The sequence below is a fragment of the Notolabrus celidotus genome, chromosome 15 (assembly GCF_009762535.1).
Source record: "Notolabrus celidotus isolate fNotCel1 chromosome 15, fNotCel1.pri, whole genome shotgun sequence".
NCBI classification, from domain to species: Eukaryota; Metazoa; Chordata; class Actinopteri; order Labriformes; family Labridae; genus Notolabrus; species Notolabrus celidotus.
This window is the reverse complement of record NC_048286.1, coordinates 28,684,806-28,702,479: the sequence shown is the minus strand read 5'-3', so window position 1 is coordinate 28,702,479 and position 17,674 is coordinate 28,684,806. Positions and strand designations below refer to the sequence as shown.

At 43.4% G+C, this 17,674-nt stretch overlaps 1 protein-coding gene across 2 annotated transcripts in view; it reads left to right on the top strand.

Moving 5' to 3' along the window:
• Positions 1-17,674, top strand: part of LOC117826909 (E3 ubiquitin-protein ligase RNF220-like) — a 39,936-nt gene that overhangs the window by 13,973 nt on the left and 8,289 nt on the right. For both annotated transcript variants that reach the window (XM_034703332.1, XM_034703330.1), the window contains exons 5-9: positions 580-772; positions 881-936; positions 1,080-1,191; positions 12,170-12,281; positions 16,986-17,060. In XM_034703332.1, coding sequence (XP_034559223.1) covers positions 580-772; positions 881-936; positions 1,080-1,191; positions 12,170-12,281; positions 16,986-17,060 — 548 coding nt within the window. The remainder of the gene's footprint in view (positions 1-579; positions 773-880; positions 937-1,079; positions 1,192-12,169; positions 12,282-16,985; positions 17,061-17,674) is intronic.

Below are 17,674 nucleotides of genomic sequence, written 5' to 3'. Positions count from 1 at the left end.
GAGGGACAGACAGTGTGAAACAAACACTGAGGAGACGCCTCTAAGTGACGGACACACACACACAGCCGGCCCGCTGGCTAAGTGGAGCTGAAGGGAGCAGTCAGGCAGCGGTGAGGGTTTGTCTGAGCGTTCATCACTGGGTTTATAGAAGTGCCACTCACACGCGCACGCACACACAGCCACACACACACTCTTGCTCTCTCAAAGATTGATGGGTGAAGTGTCAGTCTGCATCAGTTCACCCATGGCTAAATGCTGTCTCTCTCTCTTCACCCTCCTCTCTGACCAAGTCTCTTTCTCGCCTAGCCTCCTCCTGCAAACTCAATCGCTCAGGAGAAAGTTTCAGCTTCAACAGCTTCATTTCACATCCTCAAGTTTGTTTGAAAATCAGATGATACACTTCTTTTTTTTTTCACTTTTTCTATGTTTTCTTCCCAACACTTTGGATTTTGACTTCTGTTCCTGCATTTTGAACAAACCCTACTTGTAATCTTCAATGCAGTATGAGCTCTGACATTAAAAGATCTGGAGTCAACCAACATGTTTTAATCAAATGCTCCTTTTTTTTTCTCACCACAGGAACCGGTTTTGCCACGTGTAGCATCAAGGAGAGCGCGGCAGACAGCGACGTTGATCTTGACGTGGATGGAGACGACACCTTGGAGTACGGCAAGGCCCAGTACACCGAGGCTGACATCATCCCCTGCTCCGGAGCCGGGGAGGACCAGGGAGAGGCCCGGGAGAGGGAGGCGCTACGGGGAGCTGTGCTCAAGTATGAAGCTTTTACTGTTATCAAGAGTCAAAGTTGCAGAACTCTTACTGTGGTACCTAAATGTAATAAGACTCCATTTAAACCAACCTTTGTGTGCCTGTGTTGCAGTGGTGGGATGCCCTCTAACAGAATAACGCCTGAGTTCTCCAAATGGGCCAGTGACGGTGAGTGTGGCAATGATGATTTGCAATATAGCTCATAAGGAGAGATTTTTAAGAATGTTTCAGTATGGATCCGCCCCTTTTTTTTTTTAACATTTAGCTTGTGAATCAAGTGTTGATCATGCCTCCTGTCTGTGTGTTCACAGAGATGCCTTCAACAAGCAACGGCGAAAGCAGCAAGACAGACCCCAGCACTCCTTCATCCTCCTGCTCTTCCTCCTGTGTCCCACGCACCTGTAAAAACAGTGAGATCGAAAAGTAGGTGGCACATTAATACGTTTATCTTCAAGGACACACACACACACCTCATACACACCTCACACATACCATGATGTCTAAAAGCTGAACCAGAAAATGAGTTTTTCCAAATCACAGTATCACTAAGATCACAAACACACAAACACATAGTGTGACTTTGAGATGAGTTTTCTTACTTGTGGGAGAGTCGACTTGTAGAGGGTCATAAATGATGCATTTTGTCTGGGTTCTGTCGTGTGTGTTTGTGTGTGTGTGTGTGTGTTTGTTTGTGTGAGTGGGCGTGTGTGACAGGAAGGGTCTCTCCAGGTATTGATTTGTTCTGTAGTCTCACAGAACAGAGCTGCCTTAGTATCATTAATAGACACAGATAGCAGATACCAGAAACAGACAGTGTGAGGAAAATGTAACTCATGCAGACGTTTGTTCACACTGGTGTTTATTCACACTGGGGTTTGTTCACACTGGTGTTTATTCACACTGGAGTTTATTCACACTGGAGTTTATTCACACTGGAGTTTATTCACACTGGAGTTTATTCACACTGGAGTTTATTCACACTGGAGTTTATTTACACTGGTGTTTAGTCATACTGTAGTTTATTCACACTGGTGTTTATTCACACTGGTGTTTATTCATTTTGTAGTTTATTCACACTGTTGTTTATTCACACTGGTGTTTGTTCACACTGGTGTTTGTTCACACTTGTGTTTATTCACACTTGTGTTTATTCACACTGTGGTTTATTCACACTGTAGTTTATTCACACTGGTGTTTAGTCACACTGGTGTTTAGTCACACTGTTGTTTATTCATACTGTAGTTTATTCACACTGGTGTTTATTCACACTGGTGTTTATTCACACTGGTGTTTATTCACATTGTAGTTTAGTCACACTGGTGTTTAGTCACACTGGTGTTTATTCACACTGGTGTTTATTCACACTGGTGTTTAGTCACACTGGTGTTTAGTCACACTGGTGTTTATTCACACTGGTGTTTATTCACACCGGTGCCTTTTACATCACTGTCCCTACAACCAGTCACTTAAAAATCCTAGCAGTGAGCAAAATTGAAGCAATTTCAGATTATCTCTCAGATTATTTAATTTGTGTTCCTTGATCACGGCGTGACTCTCGGTTGGATTTCAGAAAAGAAAAACGAGAAAACGAAAAAAAATCCTGTTAAATATGACACATAGCAAAATAATTCAACTACACACCTCATGTTGTGTTATTACGAGATCCTCATTCCCCGTTGTAAACTGCAGATTTATCCCAAAAACAGGGATTGTATATCTGGTAACTTTTCCAGATTATAGAACAGTATTTTTAAAACCAACTTATTTAATAGTGAGATTTAATGTAGAACTTTATTCTGCTCTTTTTATGAGGTCAAATTTGTGCAAGGGCAGTTGCTTTGAACAAACAATGTAACTTTTATAGAGAATTTTAACATCCGTAGGTTTAAAAACCCAGATTAAATCTGGTATTACTTCTTGAAAGGTGTGTTTTGATTATCCTTTCATCGCAGCTTGATTATTCACTCCATTATGTGTAAAAAAGACAACAACAGTTGTCTGAATTTACTGTAACAGTAACAGTGTGCTGTGGGTCACATGATGTGTCAGGCAGTTACAAAAATACACTCTCAAAATGTTTATTTCTGCAAATGAGGACACCTGGACCTGAATGTGACTGCAGCTGGAGGTTAGATTGAACAGAACAAAAAGTCTCCTCAACAAGCTGGGCTCCAAACACACACACACACACACACACACACACACACACACACACACACACAGTCACACAGTCACACAGTCACACTGCACTATTCATTAAAACACCCTGTGTGTGAGCGTGTGTGTGTGAAAGGCCAGTGCTCTGTAATTCCCTCATTTCCATCTCCTCATCCATATTCTGGCACAAGTAAACAATCTCACACACATACACACACACACATACACACACAAACTCTCACACACCTTGTCCCCTGCATGGGTAATAGAGGTCAGCTCATTGCGAGAGAGAAACGTCTGTGGGTGAGCGAGGAAAGAGAAAGAGGGATTTGGTTGATTGGTTGCTTCTGCATGTCTGGCATATTCTCCTGTCCTTTTGCCCCATGCCATTACACACACACACACACACACACATACACACACACTCTCACACACTCTAAGCTGGGGTCAGTCTGCTTGTCGCCTCCATCCCAGCTTTTATTTCTTTAAGTGATTTCCTTTGTCCACTCGCGGTGCCTTTAGGGATAGGCCCTAAAAATCATCACTCTCATGTTGTTTTTGTCAGCCTCCCCCACTTCAGTCGTCTGGTCAGCCCAAACATTCAAGTACGACTGGTTCAGGGGTTTAAAGCATTGCTTCCCTGAGAGTGAACACAGTGGGCAGATGAATGCTTCATTTAAATGAATCAATCTGCACTTCATGTGTGTCTCTCTGTATGTGTGTCCCATATTAAATATCAGCAGAGGAGATAAGTGGTGAATAAGCAGAGCAGTTGAAGTGTATTGATCAGCCTGAATGCTGAAAGGCAAGTGCTGTGTGTGTGTGTGTGTGTGTGTGTGTGTGTGTGTGTGTGTGTGTGTGTGTGTATTAGTGTTTGCTGAGTGATTGGGTGTGTTTGATACGTTGCCTGTTCTGTTATTGTCCTTGTTTTAATTTGTGCGTCTGTGTATTTTTAGATATTTTTAATCTCTTGAGTTTGAATTTTGTTCATTTTTTAACTTAACTTTTAATTTTCTGAGTTTTTTTTCCAGAACATACATTTACATACATACATACACACTTACACATATACTTACACACACACAAGTACACAAAAACATGAGGTCATGGCTTGGTCTGTTCAAGAAAGCATAAAATTAGGTGAGATACAACACAAAAAGCCTACTTGGTCACACACATACAGGGTTCCCATGCGTCCTAGGAAAACCTGGAAAACAGTTGACCAGTTTTCCAGTGCTGGAAAACACCTGGAAAATGGGAGAAAAAGTCAAATGTCCTGGAAAATCACAGATTGTCCTGGAAAATTATTCCAACATGACTGCGTTAGGTTAAAAAGGTTAAAAAAAAACACATCCCCATTCAACATTCGTGGCCATTTTTGTCATTCAGTTCTATTTAGGTCAATTTATCAGGGTTCCCACGCGTCCTGGAAATCCTGGAAAACAGTTGACCAGTTTTCCTGTACTGGAAAACACCTGGAAAATGATTCCAACATGACCTGGCAAGGTTAAAAAAACACATCCCCATTCAACATTTGTGGCCATTTTTGTCATTCAGTTCCATTTAGGTAAATTTATGCACTGATCCTCTGATCATTATTATTATTATTTATTTATTTCAGAAGGCAGCTTCCAGATTCCTTTGCTGGCTCTTGTGTTTTTTTGCTTAGCTAATTTAATATTTTTTGAGAAAAGAGAACGCTGAGATGAGAGCTGGCCATTATTGTTACTAGGCAATAAAGTGCTTTACATCTGTGGTTGCATTATTCTTATTCTATAATCAATTTGCCATCATTTTTAATCATGTAAGAGATGATTTCATGGATAGCCATAGACTGAATGTCTTTCAATGTAGACTTCCACTGAGAGGAACATATTAGACTATTTAGGAGCTAAATTAGGAACTAAATTTAGACTGTCGTACCAGCTTGATCATCACTGAAAATGTCCTGGAAATGTCCTGGAAAATGATCTCTGGAAAAGAGTTGGAACCCTGATTTATGCACTGATCCTCTGATTATTATTATGATTTATTTATTTTAGTAAGGCATCTTCCAGATTCCTTTGCTGGCTCTTTTCTTCTTTATTTAGCTAATTTTATATTTTTTGAGAAAAGAGAAAGCTGAGATGAAAGTTTGACATCATTGTTACTTGGTTGCACTAATAAAGTGCTTTACATCTGTGGTTGCATTATTCTATGATCAATTTGCTATCATTTTTAAAGCATGTAAGAGATGATTTCACGGATAGCAATATACTGCACGTCTTTCAATGTAGACTTCCTGAGAGGAACCTATTAGACTATTTAGGAACTAAATTTAGGTTGTCATACCAGCTTGATCATCACTGAAAATGTCCTGAAAATGTTCCCTGGCTAAATAAATACACCGTTTCTCCCATCGTTTTTCCCCCCAGTTCTTTTTGGAGCTGTATAGAAGAGGTAATTTGCTCTAAAAATTGAAGTTGTTTTACAATATTGATAAAGATACCAGCAGTAGGACACTTCTGAAGCCAAAGTTGTGTAATTGTCTTTTCACTTAATGTCAGCAAAATCTTCAGGAGGTTTGAAGTTTGATGACTTTAATATTTTAATTGTCAGCTCTTAAAAGCTACTGTCTGCAGTCCCAACTTCATCTCTTTAGGGCTGTCACTTTTTAACATACTGCAACAGAACAAACTGTAAAAATAAGAATACAAAGTCCAAGATCCACCATGGATTCAAATCATCCCTGAAAAAAAATCTGAAGTAATGACTTTGTAGTGACTGTAATATAGATGTCCGTGTGTTGCAACATGATCCTCCGCCTTAAGTTTCCGAGGCCACCTGGAGCAGAACATGCCTTAATCTAAGTATCCATTTAAAGGTAGCCAGCGAGATGCTGAATGATTGCAGTGGAACAAGCAGTCAGCTGGCTGCAACAATTCCCCGCCTCACTCCTCTGCTCTCGCTATAAATGCACGTATTTGTGGAGCTTCTGTGCTCCTCCGTCCTCAAATGAAAATGAGATTTGTCTCCTTTCGTTACATTGATACATTGTACATATGTGTGTGTGTGTGTGTGTGTGTGTGTGTGTGTGTGTGTGTGTGTGTGTGTGGCATTGCACAGGGCAGCTTTAGTGAAATCTCTGTGTCTCTGATCCCAGATGGGTAATGATCTGGTCGCCTCCCGGGGCGTCCTCGTTCCCTTGCTCATTCCCCTGCAAGATAAATGAGCTCTCTCTCTCTCTCTCTCACACACACACACACACATATACAGATATATACACACACAATGCCTGAGACGCTCTTTTCCCTTCCAAGATAAATGGCCCCTCCAATGCCGCCAATGCGATTGCTGCCAAATTTGGTGCTCCAGCTGGAACAATGCGGAGAGATTTCCATGTGGTTTCTGCAAATAATTGAATCTGTCCTCAATTTGGAAGTGATGAAGCTAGATTTCTACCCCCCCCTTCCCCCAAATCCCCACCTCCTCCTCCTCTGCTCACACACACACAAACACACACACACTTCCCAGTCTCTCTTGTTACCTCTCTGGTTCTTCTCAGCTGCATTTTCTCTCTTTCTTTCTCTTTCCCATTTCTCCTTTCTTCCCGTCTTCTGTCTCAATTTTTCTCTGGCACTTCTAAACAGCGGCCTCCCCTTCCCTTTTGCCACCTGAGACCCCCACACACACATAGACACACACACATACACACACACACGTTGGTCTGAGGCAGGGGAAATCAATAGTGACTTAAATGTTTTATCATGGTGTGTCAGTGTAGTTAAGGCCTCGGTTAACAGGGTGCAGCAGAGAGCGATGCTCTAAAGGGATTTACCGCCGCTAGTTCCACCAGACATACATGTGAGATTTACTTCCCGACCTTCTGGATAAAATATCTGCGTGAATATTGCGCCAACATTCTCTTTTCACACGACCTGTTTTATAATTTCATCGCTTGTGTGTCTCCGTGTTGAGAGAGGAACAAGTGAGGCTAAAATGTAGGAAGACAGTAGATTAAGACACAGGTCTGATTGAGATGGATGGTGGAGGTCTTCAGCTACACACAGACACACACACGCTAATGAAATGAGAAATAGCCCCACACACGTAGGGGACAGAGCGCTAAATAGAGGGGAGGCGAGGCCATCTATCTGTCTCTGTCAGCCCTCTCCTGCGCTCGCTAGTCGCCATGACTGGAGACAGAAATGCACAGCACTTTCACTTTCTTTCTTCCACTCGCATACATACATGCACGCGGCATTCAAAAAGCCCTGTGGGGCAGTAACTGAGTTGGAGTCGTAGCAACTTGTGTGAATGGAAGTAGCATTTCAGCATTAGTTCCTCAGGTTTTATGACGCCAGACCTTCAGATCAAGGCCACAGCTTCAGTTAAAACGCAGCGAGCCAGAGCCCCGTCCCTCCGTGCTCACAAACTCTCTGACACATAAACCACACACAAACATGCAGCAAACAGATGTCTGGTAAATACAGGCAGACATCTTGACCTTTTCTTCTAAATCAACATAAATCAGACACATATTTGTTCTTTTTTTTTTTAAAGAGTAGCACTGTAAACTTGCTCTGTTGGTTGAAAAAGCAAGCCAGGAGGAAGCAGTGAACAAAAATAAATTATCAGGAAACATTTCCCCCAAGGGTTTTAGTTTTCATACATTTTTTTTAATTATGGTAGCATTTCAACAAAATAGATGATTCCAAAAAATCATGCTCCATGCCACCATTGTAACATGTAAAGGCGTTTCAAGGCATATCCGTCCTCGTATTCAAATGATGTCGATTCCCTGTCTTACAAATCCAGAAGAGGGCGCTCCAATTACCAAACTTTATGCTTCTTAAACCATCGTCTTTGGACAAATGGGTCAACAGTGGCTTCTCCCACTTCATGTGTACTGTCCTAGACGTGACTCAACATTAAAAAACATTGAGATGGCCCTTTTTTTTTAAACTAAAGGTAACACTCTCATCCATTTTTGCTGGCTTTCATATTGTAGGCCCCAAAATGCCAGTCATATATTATGTCTAAGCTGAAGCGCAGCCACTCACCACTAGCTGGGGCTGTATCTGTGGTACCATAATGCTATAATGCTCTACTACCCAGATGTAAACGAGCACAAATGACAGGAAGCATCTCGTGCCACAGCGGACGTTTGAATGCACTTTGATCTAGAGCAGTGGTTTTCAAAGTGGGGGGCCTCCAGGGGTGCTAGGGGGACCTCAGAAAATTGGAGGTTGTTTTTTTACAACACATTTGTTAATAATTTCTTATGCTAAACAAATGTAATAATTATTGAGAAGTGAATAAAAGTAAGAAAATACATTCTAAAAGTTGATGTTTCTTTACATATTTTGAAGCATTGTCTGTGGGTTTGCAAAGGGGGTCCCTGGCCATGAGCTAATGCTGTTTGGGGGGCCTTGGCATGGTAAAGTTTGGGAACCCCTGATCTAGAGAAAGGAGATTAAGTTATATATAGGCTGTGTCTGGTTAAACTGACCTATAACTACTTAACCAGAGGAATGCTTAGCCAGCATAGGCATGTGGACTAAAACATACAAAGATGATGGAAGGTTGGTGGTGCTAGCTCTGCTAACCTTAGCCACACTCAGAAAACTACATTAACGTTATTTATCTTGGGATCTGTGTTCGTCTGTACCACCATCTTTAGCTGTGTTCAATTTTGACTATTTTCAGAGTGTTTTCTTACTTTTAGACACATTGACGTCTTAACAAATGGGAAATTAGTCGCTTCACAACATCCCTAGTAAGCTGTGTTAGTTTTGTCATGATTAGCATTAAGATGATTCTAATGTGTTTGTGGAGAGCCACATAACATCTACTCCTGCACCAGTTTAACCCTCAGAAACAAGATCGAATCTGTGTTTTGTATACAGTTTTTAAGGTGTGTAAATAATGTAATCCTCCTCCTGGGCCCGCGTTCATGGAAACATACTCTTGTATATTTCCTCACCCAGGAGTTCCTTGTATTTTAGGTTCCAACTGAAATGAAACTGTTAGTGTGTTTCTATAAGTCTACATGACAAGTTTTCTTTACCCTGGTCCCAGAGTGGTATAAATTTGTGCATTTTGCCTCAAAGTGGAAAAAAGGCTGACACACACAAATAGCATAAAGTCTTCCTCTCAAGGATTCTAACCTGTGGCTCCTGCTTGTTGAGAGGCTGTTTATCTCCTTGCGTGTCAGATCTAGCCCCAGAGAGTTTTCTTTCCTCTCCTTGGCCCGGTGAAATCATCCTCTTCTCCTTTTTACCACCTTTAAATCTTTGCATCTCTTGCTCCCCCCTCCACCTCTCTGCACCCTGTTTAAACAGCCACAGCCACATAAAGGTAGATTAACATGTCCCTTTTATAGCTTTGGGAAATTAAACAACTTGTTCTCTAAATTAGCTGAGCTTATGAATATTCATTGAGCAGATGAAGGGATAAGTGAAGTGAACAGTTTAAAAGTACAACTTTCCATGACTTCTTTCTTAAACTCACTCTGGACAGAGAAGGATCCCCTCGGCAGAAGTTTTAGTGGTGACTGAGCGACAGAGGTCTTTATCCGAGCCGGTAAAAGAAAGAGACCAGCATTTTTTTGAGGGGCAAACCCTGTTCACTGCTTTATAAGCTAGCAGACCAATCAAGGCTAAATGGCTTTTTACAAGCTCAGAACTAATAAGAGGAGAGGGTAAAGCGGTTTATAGGGCATGGAGTGGCGAGTCAGACTGGGAGTCCCAACTGGGGCTCGACAGACAGGGTTAGGGGGAGGGACTGGAGGAGGCAACTTTTTTGTTGGACTATAAGGAGGAAGCAAATCGAATACAGTCGTCATGTGGAATGACTTTGATGGAGTCTTTGACCTTAATGCACTGGAGTCCAAGGCCTGGTGACAAAACACAGACTCCACATGAAGGATCAGATACCAGAAAGAGCTCCTCACCTGCACACAGACTGCACATTTACCCCTTTTTGACCAATGCAAACCTGGATGTAGTTCCAGGCTGATGCTGGGGCCTGGTTCAGCTTTACCCCTTTTTCAACCAAGGCAGTTCCAGGGCCGGTTCAGCGCCAGCGCTCAATTGAGAACCAGTTTTTCGTGTTTCGACAGTGAGTTAACCGCCTCAAGACCGGGAAAACCGGTTCCAGAGCAGCTCCAACTCTTTGCTGGTTTAGAACTGCGAACCACTTACCTCAGGGGCGAGGGGCGGGGTTTGCAGTGATCAAAAACACAAACCAAACATGTGTCCGCCATTGTCCTGCAGCGAAAAAATAATAGACTTATGGATTCCAAGACAAAGCAGTGGTCGGCCGAGGAGACAAGCTGCTGTTTTCTGCCATAGCTGTTGTTGTGAGGGAAAGTTCGCACTAGCGCTGTTGGGAAAAGCGGTCACGTAAATCTGACGTCATGACGTGCCTCTTCCACGGGCTTCAGCGGTTGAAAAAGCCGGTTCACGTTAGGCGAAAAGAGGTACTTGCGAACCAACTCGGCACCAGTTGGTTTTCCACCCACTGGAACCCGTGGAAGAGCCACGCCATGACGTCTCTTCTACGTGACCGCTTTTCCCAACAGCACTAGCGTGAACTTTCCCTCACATAACAATGATGGTGTACAGCGTAGCATGCTTACCTGGATTGCGACTTCATGAGAAGAGCCACCCCTGACATAAGCGGTTCGTGGTTCTAGACTAGCAAAGAGTTGGTGCTGCTCTGGAACCCGTTTTCCTCTTGGGGCCAAATACAAAAAACTGGTTCTCAATTGAGCATCGACTCCGAACCGGCCCTGAAACTGCCTTGGTGGAAACAGGGTAATTCAAGACTTTGGATGTGGAAACTTGCCCAGTCTTTTCAGTTGTCAGTCTTTGTTGCTCCCACGGAAGTTTCTATAAAAAGAGATTAAACAAACTGCAAACATGAGACCTCTCCGCTAAACTTCAGTGTGTTTAATTTTGAATTAATCTCTCATTTAGTTTGAATGTTCAATCTATTTTAATGAGCTTCAGAGGCATCAAGGAAGTAAGATGTAAAACCAATCACACTGGATACAGTACAGCGCCCAGCTCCTGGTAGGAAATTGAGAAAGTCCATCCTTGTTTTCCCTCCCTGCAGCCTCTGCTGTTTGAGGATGCAGCAAATGAAGCCATATCCTGGGCCACACACACACACACTCTCACATACACACACATACACACACACACACACAGCCACTTATCGCTCTCTTCTGCCCTCATCCTTCCCTCTCTACGCTTGTCCTTCCCCATCCAGATCAATACCATAGATCAGCTAGCTATCAGGCTGCAAAATGACCACATCACCATAAACACACACTCGCTTCCTTTTAAACACACACACACACACACACACACACAAACGCACACTGCTTTTGCGAGCGGATGGCTATAATAAACACCAGCTGGCTCGTGCGGCCCTCGTTTCGCAGCGCCAAATCATCAGCGGCGGCGGCGTTGTGGTCTGTGCGTCCGCTGTATTGATTTAGTTATGGCTGCTTCATATGCTGGCCGACAGTGTTAAATGCACATTTTCTGTTATCATGCTGCACATTAATCAGACGCCGCTTAAAGGCAGGGAGCACGGAGGATGAGGAGGAAGCAGGGATGAAGTAGAGGACATGAAGCAAAGAGGAGACAGAATCAGAGGAGATTGATAGCGAGGGGTCACTTCACTCAAGTCTAACAAGGGGACATTTCAATGATGAAGAGGAGGGGGGAGGAAAATGTAAAGAATAGAGAGGTGGAAGTGAGGAAGTCGAGGTGCTAAAGTTGTAAATGTGTTGTAAGATGAAATCTCAGATGACTTCAGCTCATAATCAATCAGCTGATTTAAGATAACTGACTGTCAGTAATTTTAAAAATCATTTCAGTCGTTTAATGAGAGGAAATGTCAGTGTATGCAGGTTTCAAGTTCTTAGATGGATGAACTAACTTCTTGTATTTGTCACTTTTACAGTACGTGATGAGAGCACGAGTGTTTCAGTATTTGTCTGACCAGAGAAGCATTTCAAAGAAGCCATTATGGGTTCAGGAGAAGTCTGATCTGCCTCTCTTTTTCAGATTCTTCTGACATTTATGAAGTACAAGATTTTTAGATGAATGAAATCTTGCCAAAAACTTACTTTAAAAACTTACTTTAAAACAGAAGAAAATAAAAAATAGTGTTTTTGTAAGTGTGTGATGAAGAGCCCGTGTCCTTAAACTCATCATCTCTCCATCTCGTCTTTTTTCCTTTCCTGCAGGGTAACGGAGGAGGAGTCCACGGCCACCACCATGGAGGCTCTGAAGGCTCGGATCAGAGAGCTGGAGAGGCAGATACTGAGAGGAGACCGATACAAGTGTCTCATCTGCATGGTGAGTCGAACATTTATGAATGTTTTCTAGTTTCTCATGAGCAGCATTGAGTCATGAGTCCTACATGTTCAAGTTCATGTAGAAGCACATCAGAAGTTTATGGAAAGGCAGTTACAACACGAGTGATGACCAACAACTCCTGAGGAGGATGTTTGATGGAGTTTAGCTGTATCTCACAGTTACACCCAGATACTGGGTCAGACTTGTGTCTGGTTCTTTAAAAATGAGGATTATGGGGCGGAATAAGTCACAGCAGGATGGTAGCGCCTGTTCTTCAAGACTCCTTGAGATTGTTCTCCTTTTGACCAGATGTCCTGTATTCTGGACTCAAGTGGTGCAGTCTCTGCAGCACTAAATAATAATAATAATAATAATAATAGTAATAATACATTTTATTTATATAGCTTTTTAAAACGTGCTTTACAGAGTGCAAGACATAGTGAGATAAAACACAAAAGCACATGACAAAGGTAAGGAGAGCTAAAATGAGTGAAGTAAAAACAATAATAAAAAACATGCAGATATTAAAGTCAGTGATGAGTTAAGAAGTAAAAGCACATTTACAAAAGTGTGTTTTTAAAAGAGATTTAAAAGAGGACAAGGATGTAGCTTGCCTGGTTACCTCTGGCAGGTCATTCCAGAGTGACGGGGCCCTGACTGCAAAGGCCTGGTCGCCTCTGGTGCCTCTGGTTTTTAACTTCGCCCTCCGAAGTTCCAAGAGGGACCTGCTGGAGGATCTCAGGCAGCAGTTCGGTACATACATTTTAAGGCATTCACTTAGGTACTCAAATGTCCCATCATTCACAGCACATTGCACAATTTTTGCAATTTTCTTGTAGTGGTGCTGTCATCAGTTGCTGGCAAATGCATTACATAAACATAATGTAGAAGAATTTCCAATTAATGTGCATAACACAGGAACATGTGCTCGTTTTCTTTTGTAAGTCAGGCAACACAAATCATAAATTACATGAGACATAACTACTAAAACAATTTACATTTGGTCACTGATTAAGGAGTCATTACTCTATGATCAACTTTTTTATGTCACTGCTTTACTTTAGCTCATTGTCAGGATGGAAGATCTGGGGCCTCATGTACAAAGACTTGCATGGATTTCCTACTGAAACATGGCGTACGCTCAAATCCAGAAAATTTCATACGCACAAAAATATCCAGATGTATAAATCTGTGCGCAAGGATCAACCGCTGTAGAATTGTGCGTATGCCAGCCATGAAGTTGGCATGAGTTACAGCACATTTCCACGGTCATTTCACTCTTGATACATCTGAGCTTTGCTGTGAAAAAGAGCGTACGCCACGTTTTTGTGCGTGCACACCCTTTGTACATGAGGCCCCTGATCTAGCTTGTGGCTCGGGGTCAACAGGTCTTAATTAGAGAAGTGATCCAGCAGCTAGTCCATGAACCAAATTCCTCATATATCTGAAGTTCTGTTATTTTCAAGCACAAAAACAATCAAACACATCACTACTGATTCCTTTTGAGAACAGGCATATTAAATAATGTGACATGCACTGTGCTGTGTGCATGTAGAGACTGTATGCATCTCATTTCCCCTCACTTTGATGGCATCTCAGCTGCTTTGTGAGCGCTTGGAGACCGGAGGTGTTGTGGTCGTTTGTGCTCCTGCATGGCTTTGCAAGTCAACGGAATGTGTCTCCTTGTTTTGACCAGCTGATTTCAAACAAAGACGTGTGCAAGGCCTTAGAAACTTCAAATATTCTGACGTATTGATTAAAGTCATGACGGGGCGACTCATGCAAAAGGTGAAATGGAGTAGCTAAGACCCTGCAGGAATGTAATAGCAGCAGTGTTATATTATGGAGTGTGAGGATGGTCCTGATGCTGTGATTGATTTGACTCTCTAATCAATGATATCAACCATGTGGCATTCAGCCATGTCAACGTCATTCACAGTGTTCAACTACACCTGCACCCCATCAGTGTTTGTGTCCCCCACTTAGTGACAAGGGCCCATCCTGTCATCCTTCAAGCTTGTGGACGGTGCAGCATCGGCATCCTGTGTGTGTGAGTGTGTGCGTGCGGGTGTGTGTGTGTGTGTGTGTGTGTGTAAAGCGGGTAATTACCGACGCCTACGCTTCCTAAAGGTCGCTGGGTGCCTGAGGTGACACGGAGGGCAAGGCACGGCGATCGATCACTCACTGCCCCTCGGACACACGGCTCTTCTCCACTCATCTGTCACTGTCCTTCATCTCTCTCTCCCTCACACACACACACACACACACACAGTCACAGATGTCCTACCTTTAATCTGTCTCTGTCTTGTCTTTACCTCGTCACTGTGCCCGCTCCTGTCACTGATCTAAAAGTCATGTGGAAGCATTTTGGAGAAGCTGTAGATCTCACACATAGTTTGAATACTCAAACTGGTTTCCATGGATCGTGGTCTCGCAGGTCTCAGAGAGTTGCATGTGAAAGGGAGCGATCTGCTGCTGCAGCCAAGTTGGCTCCAGTAGTCTTTCATCCCTGTCTAGCGTTGACACGAGCACGGAGCTGTGCCTCAGTCCTATTGGTGGATTTCTACCCCCATCTACTGGTGACTGGAAGAACTCAGCCTTAGGTTTGTTCAGATTTCTGGAAGTGAGAGTTTTGAAAGGACAGTTATTTATAGAGTTATAGGCACAGAATTAAATAAGAAGTTATATTTGGGATGTTTTGTGGATCATTAATTCAGCGTACATAACCTGATGTAAGGCTCATAGATGACTTAGTATCTGTAAAATAACTGGTAACTACTAAACATGTAACAAACAGGCCAGAAGTCCAAGCCAACAAATGATTAATTGATTACTAAGGAATATAATTTACTGATCAATTGATTATAACAGCAATTATATGTCGCCATGATGAATTTTAATGTCAACATCATTGTGCTAAATGCCATAATCACTCTCATCTTTGGAGCATTTTTAAGTTGTAGTGTGAGCGGATAATAAAACATCTATTTAAACACTTCTTAGTTATCAGTGGTCACTTTAAATGGATTCATCCACAGCTCTGTGGTGACTCACACACTCAAACAGTGCTCAGTGGTTGCCTGTTGGAATCAGTCTGAGTAGCTGCACTGATAGGCTTTGCTCAAACTCAAAGCTTGAACTCAAACTCGTTTTCTTATCTCCATTTGAGACAAATTACACATTACTTTTGTCTTGTCAACTGAGTGAGATGTGCCGTTCATGAGTGCATAGGTGTCGTGATTTTCATCACAGCAGCATTAGGAAGCAGGACGATCAGCAGCATAACTACAGTGTGTAAATGAGCACAGAGTTTGCTGTGGGTAAAAACACAGAGTGAATCTATCATTGCAAAGTATTTCAAACAAGCGGCAACCTCCGGTCTAAAAATATGAGTCCAATGCTGAAGTGCTAAAAACTGCAGTTCATCAAGGATCCGCTTGAGGCTGGCTCTGGAAGTACCGGAAACCACATACACACCAATTCAAAAAAGACGATCTTTACAGCAGAAATCAACATGTTTACAGCCTGGTACAAAAGACGAGTGTAGTCTGGATAGCTCATTTCTTTATCGGCACACACTGTACGGGGGTGAATTTTGTAGATATTTAGATTACAAGTCTTCCAATGAGAGGCACAGATGACTTGATTGACAGGTGGGAACACTGCAGCTGTTGGCTAGGAGGCTCAAAGCCTGCCTCTTTACCTCACACTAGATCAACAGCAGCAATATGGCTGCCCCCAACGATTGGCCTCAAAACAGCACTTCAGAAACAGACGGGGGATGTCCAGATACTACGTCCATATTTTATACAGTCTACGGTTTCAAAGTGTCTCATCAACATCAGCACCTTCACTTTGCTGTAACTTGGTAACAAAGTTAGCATCAGTGCAAACAGATGGAGAACTTTACCTCACAGCAGATTCATCATTGGCTGGTCGAGCTTTACCCACTCTCATGTGTGTGTGTGTGACTCTGTGAGTTCGTCCACATGCGTGATTGAGTGTTGCGCTATAATCAGTACAAGCCCGCCTCTATGATTAGCCTCCACCTTTCGCCCTCCCCTCTCCTCCCCCCCTCCCTCAACCCTCCCTTCCGCAGAGGAAGCCTGCTATCCAGTCAGGTGCGGAGATCAAGAGTCTAGGGGCGTGGCCAGGGCCCCGGCCACTGGCCAATGAGGTCGGAGAGAGGCCGCCTAAGTCCCTCCCCCTCGGCCTGTACTGCCTGTACAGGGGCCTTGTGATTGGTGGCTACGGCAGCGGCATAAAGAGGCTCCTCCCACAGCCCCTACGGAGGGTAAGGCACTCCCTCCCTCCTCCGCTCCTCTTCCTCACCCTCCCTCTCCTCGTCACTCATCCCTCCATTCTTTTCCTGAGGAAAAGAAAAGAGCGCCCATCAGATTGGGTTCATTCACGGCTGTCTCCCCTTGTCTCCTCTCCCTTTTGCCTGCCTCACCCGTCTCTGCTCGTTGCCTGCCCGATATGTCGTATCTGTGCGTGTGTGTGTGCAGGTTGCCGGTTCAGTTGCTCCCCATGCTGCCTTGCTCAGTGGTTCTGTGGCTGTTGGCTGTGTCGTTTCATGGTTAGTGGTCTGATGCTGTCGGTCAGGGAATGTGCGATGTTGTTTTGGTGGTTGTTGCCTGGCGTGTGTGTGTGTCCTGTGAATTCACTTTAACGTGTGTTTTCCTTCTCTCCCTGTGTTTTCAGGACTCGTACACGATGCCGCTTACCTCCATCCAGTGCTGGCACGTCCACTGTGAAGAATGCTGGCTCAGGACTCTGGTACGCACACACTTCCCCACTTACACACACACAAACCCTCCTACTTGCTACAGGCCGGCTCCTCATGACATGCAGTTATTGCAGCCTCATTTCATAGTCCATGAGTTTCTCTCTGTAGCTGAGCCCCACAGGGAGAGAAACTAAAATGGAATATTCCCCAAATGACCTGTTCTCTTGCCACACACACACACGCACACACACACACACACACACACACACACACACACACACACACACACACACACACACACACACACACACACACGCAGACACACACGCAGACACACACGCACACGCACAGAACAAAATCCAGGCAATGCAAACACATTCACTTCTCAGTAGTGGAAAGTTTAGATGGAATGGCCCCCAAAAGGCTTGTTAAAATGTGGGAATAAAGTGGTCAACTCGAGCCTTCAATGAGTTCTGCATAGCGCCTCAGGTTTGCACACACACACACATGCACACACACACACGAGTAGTGGCTTTGTTGGTTATTAGTTAGCCTAATATATTCAGTAGCGTGTAATTAGCTGGTGATAATGTGGTAAATGGAGCGCAGTATTTCTGCTGCAGGGAGGATAAACGCTCCCTGCTCGTCGGCTCTCTTTACTTTT